Source organism: Bos indicus x Bos taurus, chromosome 19, assembly GCF_003369695.1.
Source record: "Bos indicus x Bos taurus breed Angus x Brahman F1 hybrid chromosome 19, Bos_hybrid_MaternalHap_v2.0, whole genome shotgun sequence".
Lineage (NCBI taxonomy): Eukaryota > Metazoa > Chordata > Mammalia > Artiodactyla > Bovidae > Bos > Bos indicus x Bos taurus.
The window spans coordinates 55,131,161-55,151,029 of record NC_040094.1 but is presented as its reverse complement, the minus strand read 5'-3'; the positions used below and the strand labels follow the sequence as shown (position 1 = coordinate 55,151,029).

At 50.5% G+C, this 19,869-nt stretch overlaps 1 protein-coding gene across 5 annotated transcripts in view; it reads left to right on the top strand.

The window, feature by feature from the left end:
• The window catches only part of TNRC6C (trinucleotide repeat containing 6C), a 75,992-nt gene extending 56,388 nt beyond the window's left edge, over positions 1–19,604 (top strand). For 3 of the 5 annotated variants that reach the window (XM_027518423.1, XM_027518420.1, XM_027518419.1), the window contains 11 exons: positions 1,349–1,468; positions 4,156–4,239; positions 4,438–4,669; positions 4,992–5,159; positions 6,782–6,973; positions 7,392–7,535; positions 10,842–10,958; positions 12,811–13,005; positions 13,720–13,790; positions 14,313–14,452; positions 16,504–19,604. In XM_027518423.1, the coding sequence (XP_027374224.1) occupies positions 1,349–1,468; positions 4,156–4,239; positions 4,438–4,669; positions 4,992–5,159; positions 6,782–6,973; positions 7,392–7,535; positions 10,842–10,958; positions 12,811–13,005; positions 13,720–13,790; positions 14,313–14,452; positions 16,504–16,864 (1,824 nt within the window). In that variant the 3' untranslated portion in view covers positions 16,865–19,604. The remainder of the gene's footprint in view (positions 1–1,348; positions 1,469–4,155; positions 4,240–4,437; positions 4,670–4,991; positions 5,160–6,781; positions 6,974–7,391; positions 7,536–10,841; positions 10,959–12,810; positions 13,006–13,719; positions 13,791–14,312; positions 14,453–16,503) is intronic. The other 2 variants (XM_027518422.1, XM_027518421.1) reach the window with 1 other exon arrangement.
• The last annotated feature ends 265 nt before the right edge of the window (positions 19,605–19,869 follow it).

The window sequence follows — 19,869 nt, the reverse complement described above, 5'->3', positions numbered from 1 at the left end:
GCACCACCACACTTATTACTCTGTAATTGTTTAACCTGAAATGTATGCACGGAGTTGAGATGGCTGAAGTCTGGGTAAAAGAATAGTTAAATTTTGTAAACAGAATACACTCTTAAGATACAGTCTTTAGCCGCTACAACAGAGAGGCCCTGAAATACAGACCCTCAGACAAGACAGACAGGTACTTCTTGCCCAGGCAGCAGTGCAGAAAGCAGCAGCTCTGCCTGAGCCACGTCCCAGGAGGAAGAAAGACGAGAGACAGACCCCTTCCACTAACGTCCCACCACCTGGACTTGGTGACTCGGCCACCCCAGCGAGAGGGGCCTGGAGGCAGGGAGCAGCCTTCCCCACTCTCTGCAAACCAGCGTGTCCTGAGGATCACTCATCTGTGCGCCTTCATTTCAAGTGAAGGCTCTTAATGTGTTTTCTCTAAATTGACTTGCCTGCTTAGATAAATTTATTCTTGAAACTTTACATGTCCATCATAAATAGAAAAATCAACGTTTTCCTGATACCCGTTAGATGACTATAAAAGTAAAAGATGCCCTTCCGTGTACAACCTAAGATCACCTTGTGTAAACGTGTGATAAACGTACAAAGCACGCAGTGGGGAGCACCGAGCTGGCCAGGGCCAGGCCCCTGACGGCGCGGAGCAGTGAGCTCCAGGTGAGCAGGGAGGAAAGCTGAGTCACGGTCAGGGCTGGCAAGTCACGTGAGTGCCTGTGCCACACGGAGCCTGGGCATTTGGGACCCCCAGGAGGAATGTCTGGTCCCACAAGCAGGGAGAGGCCACTGCCTGAGCCGGTAAACTTGCGGAGGGGTCATTGCATGCCCTGTAACGAGGACCCTCTGGTCAGGTGGTGGTGCCGCCGCCTACCGAGCTCCTATGGGGATCGGTCCCAGCTGCCTGTCCGAGACGCAGAAGCCTGCCTCGAACTTCCTCCCAGGAAGGCATAGTGAAGTGAACATGCCTTCACTGTCTCCAGGCCTTGAATGATGCCCGCTCATCTTCACTTCAGCAGAAAACAGAATCAGTAACCGACAGGAGTAACCCAGCACCTTAGAGCATTCATTCGTAACTAAAATATTTGGATGAAGATAGCTCTTTATTGCCTTCTGTCACTCCCTCCTTCCCCTCCTCCCTTCCTTTCTTCCTTCTACATTCTCTGCTAAAACGTGCTAACTACTAATGCTGGAATGTCTGTAAATATTTTAATGGCTTTTGAAGTTCACTCATGAGACAAATACGACTGTCATTTAATCAATCAGTTTTGAACCTTGAAAAACTACACAGACAAGTAAATGTTTGAATAGAGTTCATGTCTAATGGTGCATTTTGTGTTAACAGGTTCAAGCACAGCTTTTGCAGTTTGCAGCAAAAAACATTGGTCTCAACCCTGCACTATTAACCTCGCCAATTAATCCTCAGCATATGACGATGTTGAACCAGCTCTATCAGCTGCAGCTGGTGAGTCAGGGCAGATCTGCTCGGGTTGTAGGACGTGGGAAGGGCATTCTCCACGTGTTCACGGGCACGAACCAGTTACGCGCACACCAGCCGATAAGTGTAGTTACTTTTATGCTCTTCTTCACGTCAGGGAATGTCGCTGAGACTTTCAGGAAGTTGGTAAACTATTAAAAGCATTAGCGGACTTCCCTGGTGGTCCAGTGGCTAAGATTCCAAGCTCCCAATGCAGGGGGCTTAGGTTCAATCCCTGGTCAGGGAGCTAGACCCCACATGCCACAACGAAGAGTTCAAATGCTGAAACTTTAAAAAAAAAAAGTCACACGTGTTGCAACAATGATTGAGGATCCTGTGTGTCGCAACTAAGACCCACGCAGCCAAATAAATAGGGTAATATTTTAATAAATAAAGATTTAGGAAGTTCTTCACTCCAGGGCATTTCCACTAGGCTTTGTGAATTCTCTGGCCCCTTCGTGATCTTCGTCTCCCCATCTGACAATTAGGCACATCTGTCAGCACTCAGCCAGCCTTTCTTATCCGAACACAGAACCAGCAAATCACTTCCTGGATTTTGTCTAAATTCTTCTGAGGATGATACACATAGATACCATTCTAGAAGCAAAAGACAAGTTACTTCATTACGTACAGTATCTGCCTCAGAGATTAGGACTTAATTCTCTCAGAATCCCTCTTGAGAAAGGCTGATGTAGTCTAATACTTCTTGAGAGTTTTATAGTTTAACATACGTTGAATTTTTAATTTTCAGCAGGCTTTGCTTTTACCATGTAACACCATGGCATTGTATCCCTCGATGCATCCTGAATTTATATTCCCTGACGGACCCAGCGTTTGTTTCTTTCTTTAATATGTTGACACCTGATTTGCTTAGACATCTTGTCCAACAGCTTCATCTCGCAGAAAATTATCAGGAGTCATGAAGGAAGAAAAGAAAAGGCTCAAAGAGACAAAACCATGATGTCAGCCTTTCCTTATAGGGGAACCTTTCCTTACAGGATCAGGCTCTCAGTCCTGACCCTTTAGCATTTGTTAGACACACATCTGACCAGTCTGCGTGTCTGGTCCCCGGTGGTGGCCAGGTAGGGTGTGAGTGTCCTGGATGAGCCGAAATGAAGTACCCAATGCCCTGGGCCTGGGTTCCAGGCCACAACTGGACTTCATTCAGAAAAGGGAGCCTCGGGAACTTCCCTGGCGGTCCAGTAAGACTTCACTTTCCAATGCAGAGGGTGCACTTTAGATCCCTAGTTGGGGAGCCAAGATCCCACATGCCTCATGGCCAACGTAAAACAGAAGCAATATTGTAACAATCCAATAAAGACTTTAAAAATGGTCCACATCAAAAAAAAAGAAAAAGGAGCCTCATGGACTGTGGTGTAAGGCCCCAGGGCCATCAGCGCCAGGAAGGGACCACTGACCTCAGGGGAGGACAGGGAGGAGCCAAGAAGCGTGCATACTGTTCAGCACTCTTCCTACAGAGGAGAACGGCACCCTCCTCCTGGGCGCACTGCAGGACAGCTGGATTCTGACCTCGGCTGAGCTCATTCTCGACAGTACTGACATTCGGGAATCCCTTATTCATAATTTTTATTGACCCCTGTCATGTAAAAGATCCCAAGAAAGTATGGAAGTATGTTTACATTTTGTGTGTTCCATTTTAAAAACAGTGTGTATGGCGTTTTAACTTTTTTTACCAGAAAAATTGGTGAAATGATGTTTTATGCATCCTAAGGTTAAGCTTTAGAGCCTGTAAGGATTCAGCTAGGCATTTTATTCCTCTGATTTACGGATTAATGAGGCTTCATGATATAATCTCTACTTCTGTTTGGATCCTATTTCAATAAATCCTCTTGCCCCAAACATCCCCCAAAAATCCATGCTGTAAGGAAAAAAATTACCATATTCCGCCAACTTTAGAAACAAAGGATCCAGCCTTCTGCATCATTGTGGGAAGACTCTCTGATGACCGTTCTCACCAGCTTTGTGGCCAGAGTCAGGGTGGTGGAAGTGCCACAAGCCTGGATCTCAGGCTCCCTGTGGACTGAGACCCCACACAGCTCCTGGTTGCCTATGAGCCCTGGAATTATTGTTCTGTGACTGTCTGGGGCAGCCGCTCACCACCATCCTGCCACACTGTCTGAACCATTCTGGACACCTTGCATATTTATAAGGAAGAAAAAACCTTTTCCCCCCTCATTTCTTTTAGTTTGTATGAATCAAGCAAAGTCTATGCAGTAGAAAGGTTTTGGAGGACTTCCCTGGTGATCCAGTGGATAAGAATCTACCTGCCAATACAGGGCACACGAGTTCGAGTCCCTGGTCGGAGAAGATCCCACGTGCCTCAGGGCACCTAAGCCCATGCGCCACAGTTGCTGATCCCAGGCACCTAGAACCTGTGCTCTGCAACAAGAGAAGCCCCCACAGTGCAAAGCCTGGGCACTGCAGCTAGAGAAAGCTCACACGCAGCAATGAAGACCCAGAACAGCCAAAATAAATAAACACTTAAAAAGGTTTTAAAAAGATGTGTCTCTTTTTGAAAATGCCTCACAATATGCTTAAAACACAGCATGGTAAGGGGACCAACGAATCTGGGCCATATTTTCTTTAATGTACAGAAGTCAAACCCCTTGTTGGTGGCTGTCTTGCAGTCTGCTGATGTTTTCTGCCATCCACAGGCATACCAACGTTTACAGATCCAGCAGCAGATGCTACAGGCCCAGCGGAACGTTTCCGGACCCATGAGACAACAGGAGCAGCAAGTAGGGGCCCCCGGACAACAGAGCCGGGTCGCTGCCCGCCCCCTCCCCCGACCTTGTCAGGCTGTCGCTGATGATGGCTCTGCCAGGCAGCCTCCCCTTGAGAAAGGCCCCGGGTCACCTGGGCTGGGGTGGAGGTGGACCCAGGCGCTGCCCCCCAGCCCTGCTGACCGCTTGTCATCCCCCCCCGCCAACCCGCAGGTTGCGCGCACAATCACTAACCTGCAGCAGCAGATCCAGCAGCACCAGCGCCAGCTGGCCCAGGCCCTGCTTGTGAAGCCGCCGCCCCCGCCGCACCTGTCTCTGCACCCCTCTGCAGGCAAATCGGCCCTGGACAGCTTCCCCCCCCACCCCCAGGCCCCCGGCCTCCCTGAGCTGCAAACCAAAGAGCAGCAGTCTTCTTCACCCAGCACCTTCGCCCCCTACCCTCTCGGTGAGTCGGGGCCTGCGTGCACCCACCGCGTGCCCGTTCCAGCGGAGCCTGAGCCAGGCTGCCTCAGGGCTCCTTCTAAGGGCGGGCTCACTGTCCGCGCAGAGCTTGGGGTCTGCTGGGCCCAGAGGTGTTTTCAGTATAAAATTTCCGAAGATACTTCCAGCGGGAGCTCCAGGCCGAGCTCACCCCCACTGTAGTGGAGTCTGCACTTTGTTAAATATTTGGCCATGAATTAAGACTTAGATTGCTTCTCTAGGAGAGCGTTAGACAGTAATCATTTGGAGGAAGAGCAGACATGTCCTAACAGTGCTTTTTCTTTTAGCTGGACTGAACCCAAACATGAACGCCAGCAGCATGGACATGACCGGTGGTTTGTCAGTGAAGGACCCATCTCAGTCCCAGTCGCGCCTCCCTCAGTGGACTCACCCCAACCCGATGGATAACTTACCCGGTGCTGCTTCTCCGCTCGACCAGAACCCCAGCAAGCATGGTATGTCCAAGCTGAGGAGCCCCAGGGTCTGGTCACTTCTGTTCTCCTTGCTCATCATCCTCATCTCGTCACTTGTGCGTGTGTGCGCGCGTGCCGGCACACACGTGCACGTGCTCAGTCATGTCCAGCTCTTTGCAGCCCCATGGACTGTAGGCCACAAGGCTCCTCTGTCCATGGAATTTCCCAGGCAAGAGTACTGGAGTGGGTTGCCACTTCCTTCTTCGGGGGATCTTCCAGACCCTGGGATCAAACCCATGTCTCTCGTGTCCCCTACGTTGGCAGGTGGATTCCTTACCACTGTGCCACCTGGGAAGCCCTTTGTTACTTACACTGCATTTCTAGTCTAAGAATTCAGTGCTGAAATCTGAACAGAAAATATTTCAAAAGGCCAAACCAAACAAACATGGAGATACAGAGTATTGGTAACCAGAGGGGAAGGGGTGGGTGGAGCGCGAAATGGGGAAAGGGGGTCAGCTGTGGTGATGGGTGGAAACCAAGAGTTGGTGGTGAGCACCCCGTGGCGTGGACACAAGTTGAAATGCAGTGTCGTACTCGTAGACTTAGATAACATTAGAAACCAGTGTTGCCTCAATAATAATAGAAAAAGAAGCCTGGCAGGCTACAGTCCATTGCTTTTAAAGAGTCGGACATGACTTAGCAACTAACCAACAGCAATATATCTTTCATTCACTAGAGTATGTAACACCCTATCTAGTCAATGACCAAATCTCTTGACGCCTCAACTTTCACACCTGAGCTATTAATCGAGAAGTAATTAAAAGTGCCCCAGAGCAGCAAAGAATACAGGTCATGGCTGCACACTTGTAACGTATATCTGTATCTTCAACCAAAAACTTGTCTGAAAGAAAATTTTTTCAATAAAATGATTAAATGCAATAGGAAAATCTAATGCTTAGAAAAGATAAAAAGCAAAAATGCTAATAACCATGGAATTCCCTGGAGGTCCAGTGGTTAGCACTGGACACTTTCACTGCGTGGGCCCAGGTTCAATCCCTGTTCTGGGAACTAAGATCCCACAAGCCACTCAGCCCCAAAAAAAAAAAAGAAAATGCTAATAACCATAGGCGGTGATCTCACTGTTAAGCATTGAATTTAGCTCTTAATTTCCTGGTAGCATAAACAGCAAAGGAAATTTGATAGGGAACATAATTCTCTCTTGATATAAAGCACTCTAAAAAGAAAAAATTCTCCCTAATGATTAGTTCTACAGGAAAATCATCACATGGTATCCGGGCACTCTCCTTGGAGGAGAGCGCTCAGTCGCCCGGGGAGGTAGGGTTAGGCCTCCAAGGCCACACAGAGGCCAGCGGATGAGGGGAGGGACGCGGACGACATCAAGGACAGCAGTTGACCACGGACACTCGCTGGCTGTCCCCAGAGAGCTCCGCCATGGTGTGGGTGTGCATTTATCGAGAATTCCAAATGACAAACTGGAAGAATTCTTAAAGAGCGTGTCTTGCAAGGTCGAGTCTGGGCTGGCTGAGATAGTCGCTTCCCCTGGAGAGCGCTGGCCACAGGGAGGCTGGCAGGAGAGGGCGAGGCCCAGCCCCGGGGCGGGGGGCGCCCGCTCACTTGGCTCTTTGTGTCCTGCCCCCATCCAGGTGCTATCCCTGGAGGTCTGAGCATCGGACCACCAGCCAAGTCCTCCATTGACGACTCCTATGGCCGGTACGATTTAATCCAGAGCAGCGAGTCACCAGCCAGCCCTCCTGTAGCTGTTCCCCATAGCTGGTCACGTGCCAAATCCGACAGTGATAAAATCTCAAACGGCTCCAGCATCAACTGGCCCCCAGGTAAGAGCATGCAGTGCTTCCATGCTTCAGCAGGACTCTAGCCAAGCCCGAGGGAGCGATGAGGCCCAAGAGAAGCCAGGACCCAAGCTCAGCATCCTGGGAGCACGAACCCCATGGCTTTGGCTTTTTCATTGGCAATACCTTCACAGATAAATCGTGGGTGTTGTTGGCATCACAGGCTTTTCTGTAGCCCTCAGGGCGGGTGCTGTGTTCCATCCGCTCAAAATGTGTCCGGGCTTTATACTCCCACGTGAACACGTTTTTAGTTTAGTTCTGGTACCTAGTTTGCTCCGAAGGACTGATGCTTTACTGAAGGAAGTCTAAAGTGTGCCTCTGAATTAGCAGACTGTAAACATTTCCGTAAATTATCATGAAGCAACACGAAGGTGCTCTAATACTCATATTTGAAATTTTCCAGAATTCCATCCTGGTGTTCCATGGAAAGGACTTCAGAACATAGATCCGGAGAATGACCCCGACGTCACTCCTGGAAGTGTCCCCACCGGGCCCACCATCAACACCACCATACAGGATGTCAACCGCTACCTCCTCAAGAGTGGAGGTGAGGGGGTGCCCTGCCCACATCTGTGTGGTGTTCTCTGTGCGGGCATTCTGCTCTGGGCAGCAGGCGGGTGTGGGAAGCGAGGCAGGGAAGTGTCAGACACATCTGATGGGAACTCTCTCGCCATCAGACGCAGCATAAGGGAAAGTCGACCAGTGCTTATTGGAAAATGGAGATAGCTTTGGGCTCTGTGTCCCTGCTGGATTTATTAATACACGGTGCTTATGCATCTCTTGTTATAAAATAACAATGTTAGCCATCAAGCTTTTTAAGGAAAAGGTTTCCACTTGAAATCTCTTTGAACTGGAAGTGAATTGGCCATTTACTCATCCATCTCAGGCAATTTTTCCTTTCCTCAAAATGTCTGGTAAAAAGACTGAAGTCATTCCCCAGGTCCTTTTTCCTGGCACAAACTCCTGATGCTATAAAGCTTGGCACACCCTGTTTAGGCTTGAGGATCCAGTTGGCAAAAGTGATGAGCTGAGCTGTGAGGTTACAGAACATAAACGCAGATTCAATTGCAAAACTGAGGAGGGCAGTAGCTCGCCTTCCCTTGAGGCCTACAGATGCAGACGCTCTGTGAGTGCCAGGGCTAACAGACCTCTCTCCTCAGCATTCTAGTAGCAGAAAGAACAGCCAGCTTACCCGCAATGCTCAGCACTAGCAAGGCCACTCGGGTATTTCCCGAAACGTTAGTTTAGCTTTCTGGCTAACATATGGCCTGTGGGGAGAGGCCTCCTTGTCGGTGGTTCTTTGAAGTGATAGGATTCCACGCATGCCTGTGGCTCAGGTCGGAGGGCAGCATAGACCTCCACCTTCCCATCTAATGCAGGGCATTCCTGTGGCAAGGCAGCAGTGTCTCAGAGCAGGGCGGTCGCAGGCCTCCCCGTGGCTGGGACGGATGAGTGAGAAAGAGAGGCTCGAGGCTACGGATCTGGAGCCTGTTTGAGGTGGGAGGGTTTGGGGCAGACTCGCCCCTCGGGATGCTGCGTGTGGCTGCAGGGCTGTGCTGAGCGAAGGGGTGATTCGGTGTGTTTGGGCTTGTGGAGGGTGGGTGAGCGTGCCCATCCGGGCAGTAGAAGACCTTAGAAAGAGTCAAGGCTGCTCAGCGCAGAGTGGAGCTTCCTGACCGGTGTCCAGTGTCAGCCCACGGTCCCTGGCACCTGGGGCGCGCAGGCCACCTCCACCTTACACACGAGTGCCGTGAAGCGACACAGGCGTCCTGGAGGGCAGGGGGTCCTGAGGGCAGAGCTGAGCGGGCGAGACAGATGTCAGGGCAGAGGAAAGCTAAGCGTCCCAGGCCCTGGCAGCAATGGGACGTCAGCAGGACAGAGCCTCTAGTGCCCTGTGTGACCCAAGGGCGAGTCCCAGGCAGCTCCACCACAAGACCAGGCCTCACCCAGGAAAGGGCCCCCACCTGCTGGTGTTATCTGAGAGGAGGGAGCACAGGAGCAGATCTCCATGTAGAACCTGTTTACAGAAAGCACCACGGCCTCCGGGCCAGGAGTAAACGGCCATGGCCAGACCCTGCAGACCGCCCCTCTCCGGGACCCCCTTGTGTTCCCCACACGCGAGGGGCTTCAGGCACCCCGGGGGCTGAGCTTGCTCAGGACCCAGCCACAAAAGACTGTCGTATTCTTGAGTGATTAGCTTAATCTAAAATACAAAGGACAAAAAATTGAAAAAATGTGCCCTGGAAGGAAAAAGAGTAAGAAATAACCACTAACCTCTTTGATGTTGGCTTATTTATTTTACATATTTTCTTAATGGAGTTTTCTGTTTTCTTTTATTGAGTACCTTAGGTGTTGGGGTTTTATTTACATTTTTGGCTTTTATTTTCATTGGTGTTAAGCTCTGATTTGGTATTAAGATTTCACTTTAGCCCCATATTTGTTTGGGTATTATTTATAGTGCTAACCGTTAGGAGGTGAATGTTAGCCAGGTGATAAAGGCAGTTGTGCCAGTGCCTGACAAATGGATACTAAAAAGGAAAATTAGCCGTCGTTTTATGGGATAGATTCCACTATTGCACTAAAAATGTCAAACTAGAACACTGTTAAAACCCAAGTGCTCTACCATTAACTATAAAAGAAGTACCATGTTGGGTTAAATAGTCTATAATTTGGAATCTCGAGTTGATTGCATTTTGTTCGTAAATAGAAGCAGAGGGTTTAGGAACTAAGGTTAGGTTGTCAGTAGAGCTGACGTCTTTTAAAATCAAAGACCTGCAGATTACAAATACATTCTCGCGTTCCTCAGCTCTGGCGCCCTATTCTGAGGAGGTCAGTTACAGCAGGGCTGCCGTGAACAGCCGTGCAGGTTGTAGACTGCACAAGCCTGGGAGGTGCCACACACCTGGCAGTCCCTGTGAAAGATACTCCTGAGGTTGTTCAGCACACCGTCCCAGGTGGGGCCCTGCATCGGGGGCCGCATGTCTTTTGAGATTCTGTTCGTGGTGGTAAACTTGACTACCAGACTGCTCTGTGCCCCTGTCCCCTCCGAGCCAGCTCGCACACACCAGCCAAGTCCCTTCCCGCATCTGAAGAGCTCTGGTCCATCCCGTTTTTAGCACACTGTCGCCCTGCGTCATCCTTCTCCTTCCTTTGCTTCCTGCTTGCCTCAGAGAACAGACCTGGTGACGCGGAAACAGCACCGCAGGGGTGCTTGGGGGGCCCACCCGTCAGCCCCCTCCCAGGATAGGAACAGGGTCCTCAACAGCAGGAGGGGCGAGTCTGGAGACCCGGTGGCTCACGTCAATGCGGTGCCAGTACATGTTTCCCGGATGTTTCTGTGTTCAAGAGAGAAATACGAACCTGGGCAAGGAGTCAGGGAAAGGACCAGTCTCTTTAGGGCAAAATCTGTAACAAAAAGCTTGGAGTTTTATTTCATTTTATTCAGTTTTGTAGGTATTGTTGGAGGTATGAAAAGATGGAGGTCTGCCCTGAGTTTTTATTTTTATCTTACCTGGAAGGGGAAATCCATGGGATCCTTCCAAACCCTGACATGTTGTTGAAAACACCCTGTGGTCATTCTCTCCTCTCCAGCTTCCTGGTCTCCAACACCCCACACCCCAGCCCCTTCCCCAGGGCCTCTCGCAAGGCCCGGGCGCCCCAAAGCACAGTGCGCCTGTGTCTTCCTGTCCTCACTGTGGTCGCGGCCCCGTCACGTGCTCATTTCCCACCATTTCCGTAAACACAGCCTTGGAGATTGCTTCTCGGGCGCTAGGGCTCTTCCCCCCCGGGGCTGAGTGGCTCGCCCCACTGGCCTGTGCTCGCCTCTCTCAGAGTGCCGCCTTTGGTTCTGCAGGGTCCTCCCCACCGTCATCTCAGAACGCCGCGCTGCCTCCCTCGAGTGCCTGGCCGCTCGCTGCCTCCGGCCACAGTCGCGCTTTCAGCAGCCTTGCGCCCGCTCCTACTGTTGCAGGTACGCACCTGGCCTCTCAACGTGCAGGTCGCCTTTTCTCTCTTTCTCCAAACAAGACTGATGGCCTGGCTTTTCCTGGTGGTCTGTCTGCTCCCCTCCAAGCTGGAAGGCCACATGTAGTGATGGAGAGTGAGCCCAAGCTTTGCCGAGCAGAAATGGGGCCTCGGGCACTGCTCACCCCCTCTCTGGGGAGTGGGGATGTTGACACCTCCTGTCACAAAGATCCTGGGGTTATAGAAGCTCCCCAGCACGAGACGCAATACAGCTACTGCCTAAACGTGTCTGCTTCCCCCTCCCCTCCCACTTCCCCCCAACCATCCTCTTATGACCACAAAACCAGGGGTATATAAAACTCACAGACTTGAAGGCAGCAGCTGCTGGGAACTGCTGTTATCAACTTAACTCCCATCGCTCAGATCCATGCGGTGCCTGGGTTATTCCTCTCACTGTAGGCTTTACAAGTCTTTCCAGTAAGACATTTCTTTTAGGCTTAAAGGAGAATTGAGAATTAATTTGTCATAATAACTCTGAAGGAATTTTTACCTGGAAATGTTAAGACAAGGATATAAAGAGATGTGGACATACATACAGTGTGGATAGGTTTGCAGAAAGATGTGGAATTTAAGTAGAGTGTGTTGTTTATAAGTTTCTTCAACTGTGTTTCTGCATTCCACCAACCTTCTTGTCTAGCTGTTGTTTAAACCAGCGTCAGAATGCTGTAGGAATTCTCTTTATACCAGTGCCTCGGGGAGAAAGTAGTTCCACTGTAATTTAGCAACTTATTTAAAAAAGAGAGCAAGAACTTCTGCATTACTTCTAGTCCTTCTAATGTTTATTCTCTCTCATGTTTACACAGGGGATGTATTAGGCCGTTAAAACTTCCCGGTCATTTGGCCAAAAAGATGAGCAAACAAAACCATCTTCCATTATCTTGGGCCATTTTTTTCTGGCGTTTCAGTTTTCCTGATCAGGGACTCCTGTGCTCAAATGAGCCTTTGTTGTCGTGAAGCTGCAGTCGGCCCCCAGCAGCCAGGGTGGAAGGGGCGCCCCCATGCAGGGCTGGTGCCCGCCTGGCGCTGCGGGGCTGGTGCCCACCTGGCGCTGCAGCGCAGGCCCAGGAGCAGGGCAACAGCAACCTCTCTGCATGCTGCCCTCGCCACACTGGGTTCCTGAGGCAGCTGTGTGGCAGGTCCCTGGGCACAGGAGGGGTCAGGGCTGGTAGTCATCACGGGCTTTGTTTTTTGTTTTTTCCGCAAAGAGACTTACAACAGGCTTTCCCCAGCCAAGGTGCCCAGATGCCAATCCTTGGGGCACCTGGCCCACACCCACTTCTGCAGGTGCAGAGAGCGGGTCTCCAAGCTGTGGAGATAGTGCTGGGAGATGCAAGTTCAGGCGGGTTACATCAAAGGGCGTGTTGCTTTGCTAGGAGACTGACACCTAAAGAAGTAGCACAAAGGTGTATATATATGTGTGTGTGTGTATATATGTGTGTGTGAGGGCCTCGACCTTGATTAATTTGATATGTGATAAGACGTGTCCCAGCAGAATTTGTGAAATTAGCTTTAGCACTGAACCACAAAAAAGTGCTCTTTTTCTGGCGAGCTCGTGTCTGATGCGTGTAGCAAATTGAGTATCAGCAATCCTGGCAGGATCTATACAGCCACCGGCAGACTGTGTCTCTGGGCAAAAATTCAGAGGACAGCCTGCGGTCCTCAAGTTGGGGGGCTTGACGGGGTGCTTGCCTCGGGTCCTGCAGTCTGCTGGAGCCAGAGCTCTCCTGGCACGAGTCCCCAGACGCTTTGTGACTTCTTGGTCTCAAGGATACCCATGCTCCGTTTCTCCGCCTTTCTAGGTAAGCTGTCAGACATCAAATCGACGTGGTCCTCTGGCTCTGCCTCCCACACGCAAGCCTCTCTGTCTCACGAACTGTGGAAGGTGCCCAGAAACACTACTGCACCCACAAGGCCCCCGCCAGGGCTAACCAACCCCAAGCCTTCCTCTGCCTGGGGAGCCAGTCCCCTCGGCTGGACCAGCTCTTACTCCTCGGGTACGCGTCCATTCTCACATCCGGATGGGTGAGGGGTGGCAGTGTCGGTGCCTAACCCACTTTCCCTTAGGGAAGGTAGGTGCCATCATATTGTCCTGCAGCTTCTTCAGAAGGACCCCCAGATGGCTGAGGGGGGCTGGGGTACCTAGACTCTCGGGGATTGTCCAGGCCCAGGCTCTGCTGCCCATGTTTCAGCGTCAGCCCTGGGTGTTAGCATACACAGCTTTGCTCTGAGCCAGGAGGTCCCAGGGGTCTCGGCACACACTGAGGGGCCACACTGAGCCCTCAGAGAGGCCCGTTCACCCAGCATGAGGGACTCCACGCCCAGTGTGAGCACACCGCCCTGTCCCAGGGGGCTTCCTCGGGCCCCTCTGAACTGCGGGGATGAGGGGGTGCACAGGGAATTTACACCACTGAGAGTGAAGCCAGCCTGCGAGTCTGCGTGTTTTGCCAGCAAGTGGGTTGAGAGCATTGATTCTAAAGTTGAGAGGGGCAGGGGGCAGAGGAGGAGACCAAGACTCCCGGCAATTCTCGAGTCTCTGCCGCCACACCTGCCCCTGCGGGTCTGCAGGGACCCCGAGTCTGGGTTGGTTTCCAGGGGTGACAAGGCTGGGAGCGCAGGCTTTTTGCGAGCCGCGTGCGGGGGCCTGGGGCGCTGGGGAGAGCGGTCTGACTCGGCGCAGCCTTGGTGACCGGCTTCCCCCCTGGGCGCAGGTTCCGCCTGGAGTACCGACGCCTCAGGAAGGACAAGCAGCTGGCTCGTTCTCCGCAACCTCACACCCCAGGTACAGGCAGCTGGTGGGGGTATGCAGGCCCCAGGGCCTTGTCCATAACCCAAGGCCTCGCTCGGTCCAAAGGCAGTGCGGGCAGCGGTGGTCATTTAACTGTGTTCTGGTGAACTGTTGACTTTTCACCCCTCTGAGGCTCAAAGAGTGCACCCTGATAAACAGAGCAACTCACCCTCACCTGCACCCGCTCCAGGACGACGTGGCCTGTGCTCATGCGTCCCGGGGGCTGGGACCGCAAGGCTCAGGGTGAAGCGCTCTGGTGAGGAGTGGGGCAGAGCTGTAGCAGGTTTCTCTCCTCCTGACAGCCCAGCTCACGAACCAGAGGGAAATGTCCAGGACTGTAAATTACATGGGGAACGCCCAGGTGCACAAGGTTAATACCGCAGTCAGTGTCCGAAGCCCTCTGAGACAGACATCGTCCCGGGGTACTGTGGACCCGGTTTCATAAAGCTCGTCTCTGAAGTGCAGAGTGATGACTGCCCAGGACTAGCGTGACCGCCCTTCCTCTTCCTCACTCAGATCGACGGCTCCACCCTGCGGACGCTGTGCCTGCAGCACGGGCCCCTCATCACGTTCCACCTGAACCTGACGCAGGGCAATGCCGTGGTCCGCTACAGCTCCAAGGAGGAAGCCGCCAAGGCCCAGAAGTCCCTGCACATGTACGTCCCTCCCTCCCCTGCCCTGCGCCGCCCTGGCCGCGGCCCGCGGCGCTCAGCCTGGGCCTCGGGAGGGTCCTGGGGCCTCCGAGGCACAGCAGGCCCCCCGGGCGCGTTGTCCACTGGCTCACGGTCTGGAGGCTGGACGTCCGGCAGAGTGTGGGCAGGGTCACCTCCCCCCAGGGCCTCTGCTCCGCTTGCACACAGCTGCCTTCTGCTGTGTCTCCACATTGCTCCATCTGAATGTGTCCCGACGTCCTCTCCTTCTAGGGACAGTGGTGCAAGTGAGTTAGGGCCACCCTCATGACCTCGCACGCGTGTGCTCGTTGCTCAGTCGTGCCCGACTCAGCATCCCCATGGACGATAGTCCTCTAGGCTCCTCTGTCCGTGGGATTCTCCAGGCAAGGATACTGGAATGGACCGCCATTTCCTACTCCAGGGCTCTTCCTGACCAGAGATGGAACCTGCATCTCTTGAGTCTCCTGCATTGACAGGTGCATTCTTTACAAAAAGCACATCTCACTTCAATTCTCTCTTTAAAGACTCTCTCCAAACACAGGCACAATGAGGTCTCAGGGTTTCAACATATGAATTTGAAGGGATGCAATTCACCCCATGAGAGGTGTCTTGTGACATATCGGTTTCCCCTGCTGCCAAAGTGCCAAGGCTCTCCCCCCTCCCTCCTACCCCGGACGGAGTGGGGCTCCAGGAGAGACCCAGGGATGAAAGAAGCTTCTCTCCATGGATGTCCCCAGGCATGCGCATGGCAGTGCCCACTCCTGGGCCTAGTAGTGTTCCCTGCAGCCGACTCCTCTCCCCTGATTACAGGACTCCAGTTAGATGTCGTGAGTAGGCCTTCTCGGCAGTGTCACTTGAGGTGTGGGCCCCAGAAATCAGTCATGCCTGTTTTCAGCCCAGGATGAACTGCACTGACCCTAAACGATGCCCACCTTCAGTGGTCCATGCATGCACATCCTTAAGAATGTGCTCTCGATACCACCACCACACAGCTGCTAGAAATCTAAAGCAAGGGGGAAAAGCTCGTACTCTGGCCTTGGAAACAGCTGTAGTAAAGCGTGAACTGCTGGACTGTTTCTGGGTGGCCTGTGACATGAAGCCTCCAGCTGTCCTTTTCCTGTTTTAAAAAAACAACAGCACAGGAAAGCCAACAAGGAGGACACAGGAAGACTCACAGCTGCTCCGCTCACATGGCCCCCCGTTCTGCTTTCTGTGTTTGTGGCTTTTTTGAGTTTTTGTTTTGAGATCTGACCGACGCACAGCAGCGGTGTGTCACTTCAGAGGCGTAGCGCCTGTTGTCCTGGTACGTTTCTGTAACTGCCAAATGCTCACCACCGTGTGAGCTAACAGGACACCAGGGCACATAATTATTACTTCCTATTTGTGGTGAAAACATTGAAGATCTGCTCTGTCAGCAGCTTTGACATAAACGATACAGAACTGTTAACTGTGGTCACCAGGCTGCACCTTCCCTCCCCAGAACTTAGTCATCTAACCAGACGTCTGTACCCTTTAACCAGCCTCTGCCATCTCTCCACCCACAGCTCCTGGAAACCACCATTCTACTCCCAAATGTGTCTACAAGTTTGGCTTTTTGGGGGTTCCAAATAAAAAATATCGTGCAGTATTTATCTGATCTTTGACTTACCTCCCTTAGCATAAGGTCCTCAGGATTAATCTGTTTTGTTGAAGGATTTCCTTCTTTCTTGTGCCTGCACAGTAGTCCATTGTGTGTGTGTGTGCATGTCTGTGTCTGTGTGTGTGTGTGTGTATGCACACACACACCCCTCACATTTTCTTTGTTGACTACTAGCTTGTAGCCATATCTTGACTATTTATAAATAATGCTGTGGTTAAACCAGGGGTTCAGATGTCTATTAGTATTTCTGTACTGTCAGTTATAATGCCTCCCTTTCGTTTCTGATTTTGTGTCCTCTTTTTTTTTTTCTTGGTTAGTCTAGCTAAGGATTTGTCGAGTTTGTGTTATCTTCTCAAAAACACCAACCCTTATTTCCATTGCCGCCCTGCCCTTCCAGGTGTGTTCTGGGAAACACTACCATCTTGGCCGAGTTCGCCGGCGAAGAAGAAGTGAACCGTTTCTTAGCCCAAGGCCAAGCACTGCCACCCACCTCCAGCTGGCAGCCCAGCCCAGGGACCAGCCAGACGCGGCTGGGCACCTCGGGCAGCGCCCACGGCCTGGTGCGGAGCGACGCCGGCCACTGGAATGCCCCGGGGCTGGCCGGCAAAGGGAGCAGCGACCTGCTGTGGGGCGGGGTCCCCCAGTACTCGAGCAGCCTGTGGGGCCCCCCCAGCAGCGACGACGGCAGGGTCATCGGAAGCCCCACCCCGCTGAACACGTTGCTCCCTGGCGACCTTCTCAGTGGGGAGTCCATCTAGCCCCGGGGGGCCCCGCGGGTGCCGCGGTCACCAGCTGCAGGAGGACACGCTGACCCTTTCCAGCCCGGGTGTTGCTGAGGACCCCGCCGACCGGAGCTGCCCGGCAGCCCTTTCGAGTACCTCTGTCCAGTACTGAAGACGAGCCTTGGCCACACGCAGGCCTTGCGAACTGTCCCCGAGACAGTGCGGCCGCGCCGGGGCAGCGTCACGCGTCACGACAGGATGCTTCTCACAGCTTTTTATTTGGTGTCGTCTTACGTTTGTACGGTGTGTTGTCATTTTGATTTTTTTTTTTTTAAGTATAAAAGCTGCTTAGAATAGTTCTATCATGAAGGGCACTTTTCAGATTGTGGGCTGGAAAGGGTTATTTTATCAAGGGAGGGAGGGGTGGGGAGGGAGGGAGGGAGACGAGAAAGCCTATTTAAAACGAGCCTGTGATGATTATGCACATTACCAGAGGCGGCCCCGTAATCAGGGGGAGCTGGCGTCCGCCACCGGGACGCGGTCCGCGGCCCCGACCGGGAGCCGAGCGGAAGGAGCGGTCTGTGCTCTGCTCTCTGTCCCCACGGGTCCGCCTATGCACATTACCCTTGTTTCATTACTTTTTCATGTCATTTTTTTTAATCCCCCCAAAAAAATATTTTTTAAAAGTTAAAAAAAAAGACATATCAAACATGCAAATACTTGAATCCAGCAGGCCAATAATGAAATGTGAACACTTTCTAATTCTACACTTCCAGGTTGACATCAGTACGCAGAAACAGGCTCTAGGAAACATTTCTAAGTTGACAGCCTATATGTGTGTGTGTGTGTGTGTGTGTGTGTGTGTGTGTGTGTGTGTGTGTTGAAACAAGCGTGTGTGCCTGCGTGCTTTCTGTGTTCATATGTTAAGTGTGTGAGGGATGTAACTGTGGGTTTTCCCTTTTATTCAGTATGTGCTTTTTTTTTTTTTTTTTTTTTTTTGGCGCATTGGTCAAATGTTTGTTGTTTATTATTAGCTTCTAACTTTGCACTGAGTGTCCCTGCCCTTCCTCTAGCTAATCCTATACGTTCAAGAAAATTCACAGGACAGGGCCGGTGACAATTCATGTGTAAATGTTTACTCAAGGACTCTGTTAATTGCGTTTAAAAAAATTACAGTGTATATCTCTGGAGAAATAATATGTATACCTACCTTTAGCAGCTTTTTATCGTGGACTAATGCAAGAAAATTATTACCAGAGTATTGCACCATTTTTCCATTTGGAATATAAAGTTAAAGAGAAAAAAGGAAAAAAAAAAAAAAAAACTCGCTGAACTGTGGCCATAGATCCTTGCAGAGGATGGATGGTTCCTCGAGAGGAGCGGAGACAAGCACTTGGGTGTGGGTTGTGACTGCTTTTGTCGGAGCCAGTGGTGACGGCTCCCACCTGTTTACAGACCTTTTTTTTTTTCTCCTTCAGACTTTAAAAATAAAAAATTTTAAAAAGGAATTTAAAGAAAAAAAGAAAAAAAAAAAAAAGACTTCTGTCGTAAAGAAACCTATTTTCAGAACGCAGATCCGCTGCTTCAGAGCTCTGGGATGGAACAGTGTTGCTTTCCCCTCCGGCCGTCGCCGTGGACTCGCCGACGGTCCCCTTCGTCGAGGCGACGAGCTGTGGTCACTGTCTTGCACACGCGGACGCGCGCTCAGGAAAACCAGGGTTCCCGAGGGACAGCTCCACACCATTTCATGTGTTTCGTCACCCAACTCCTAGCACTGAAGATGTTATTAAAAAAATAATAATACAAAATAAAGGAAAAAAAAATAAGAAAAAAGAGGAAAAAAAAAAACCACAAAGAAGAAAGATACCTAATCTCTAACGTGTAGCAGTTACGTATGTACCAAATAATGGACTCAAAGGAAATAGATGTTCGAAGAGTGCTTTATATATTAAAAATTGCTTTATGTTAAAAAAAAAATGATCAATGTTTTGATTGTTTTGCAAGAAAGAGACAATGGAGTAACATACCCTCAAGTATGTTTAAAAAAAAAAAAAAAATATATGAACATGTGCTCCCTGCCTGCTTGATCAGGAAACTTGTGCATTACATTTTTTTTAATTAGCTTTTTAATGGTTTTATCAAAACAAAACAAAAAAGCAAAAAACAATTTAAAAAAAAAGACAAAAAACGAAAAGAAAAAAAAAAGTTCCTGCAAAATTGCAGATCAACAAAAGCTGGTTTTATAGAGGATCATGAACTATGCACAAACTGGTTCGAGACTTTTTTCTCAAGTTCAGTAGTGTATTTAGCTAAACAGACCTTCCTCAGAGTAAGCGCATCTCATTTGCCATTACCTGTGCTCTGTATATTTGATGTACACGTCCCCACACATGTACACCAAATATATGTGCGTGCGTGCGTGTGTGCCCGTGAGCACCTAGACATACAGCTTCCCATGCTGCATTTAGCATCGAGTTGTAGAAAACTGATATTTTTAAATTGGGGATGGAAGTAAAGAATCTCTCCGTTTTCGTTTTTTTTGTTGTTGTTGGGGTGGGATTTGTTGGGGTTTTGTTTTTTTTGTTTTGTTTTTTGACCTTTTATTTCGAATTAAAGACGTCTGTAACTCTGAGATTAAAAGACAAGTTTGTGGCTTTTAATGTCTTTCCTCATAGAATGTGATTGTTGAAGAAAATGCACCGACAGTTGCTTTCAAAAGTACAATGCTTTGTTGAATCTTAATAAATGGCAATTCTTTTTTTCTTGGCTATTCGAATAAATGCGTTTTTTATTTTTATTTTTCAAAGAGGAATGTCATCTATATTCACTTTGTATGTTTTGGGAGAGAGAGCTGTCCCACTGTGTGTAAGAAATGCCCTGTGCCTTTTTATGCTGTCCTCGAAAGTTTATGTACGTAAGTAGGTGCACTCCACGTTTCAGTTGCCTGACCTAGGATTTTACCATTTGTTTTGGGATGTTGCATTCAACACCAAAATCTTATTATGAGTCATCGAAATGCAGTAGAGCCTAGGGGCTCCCCC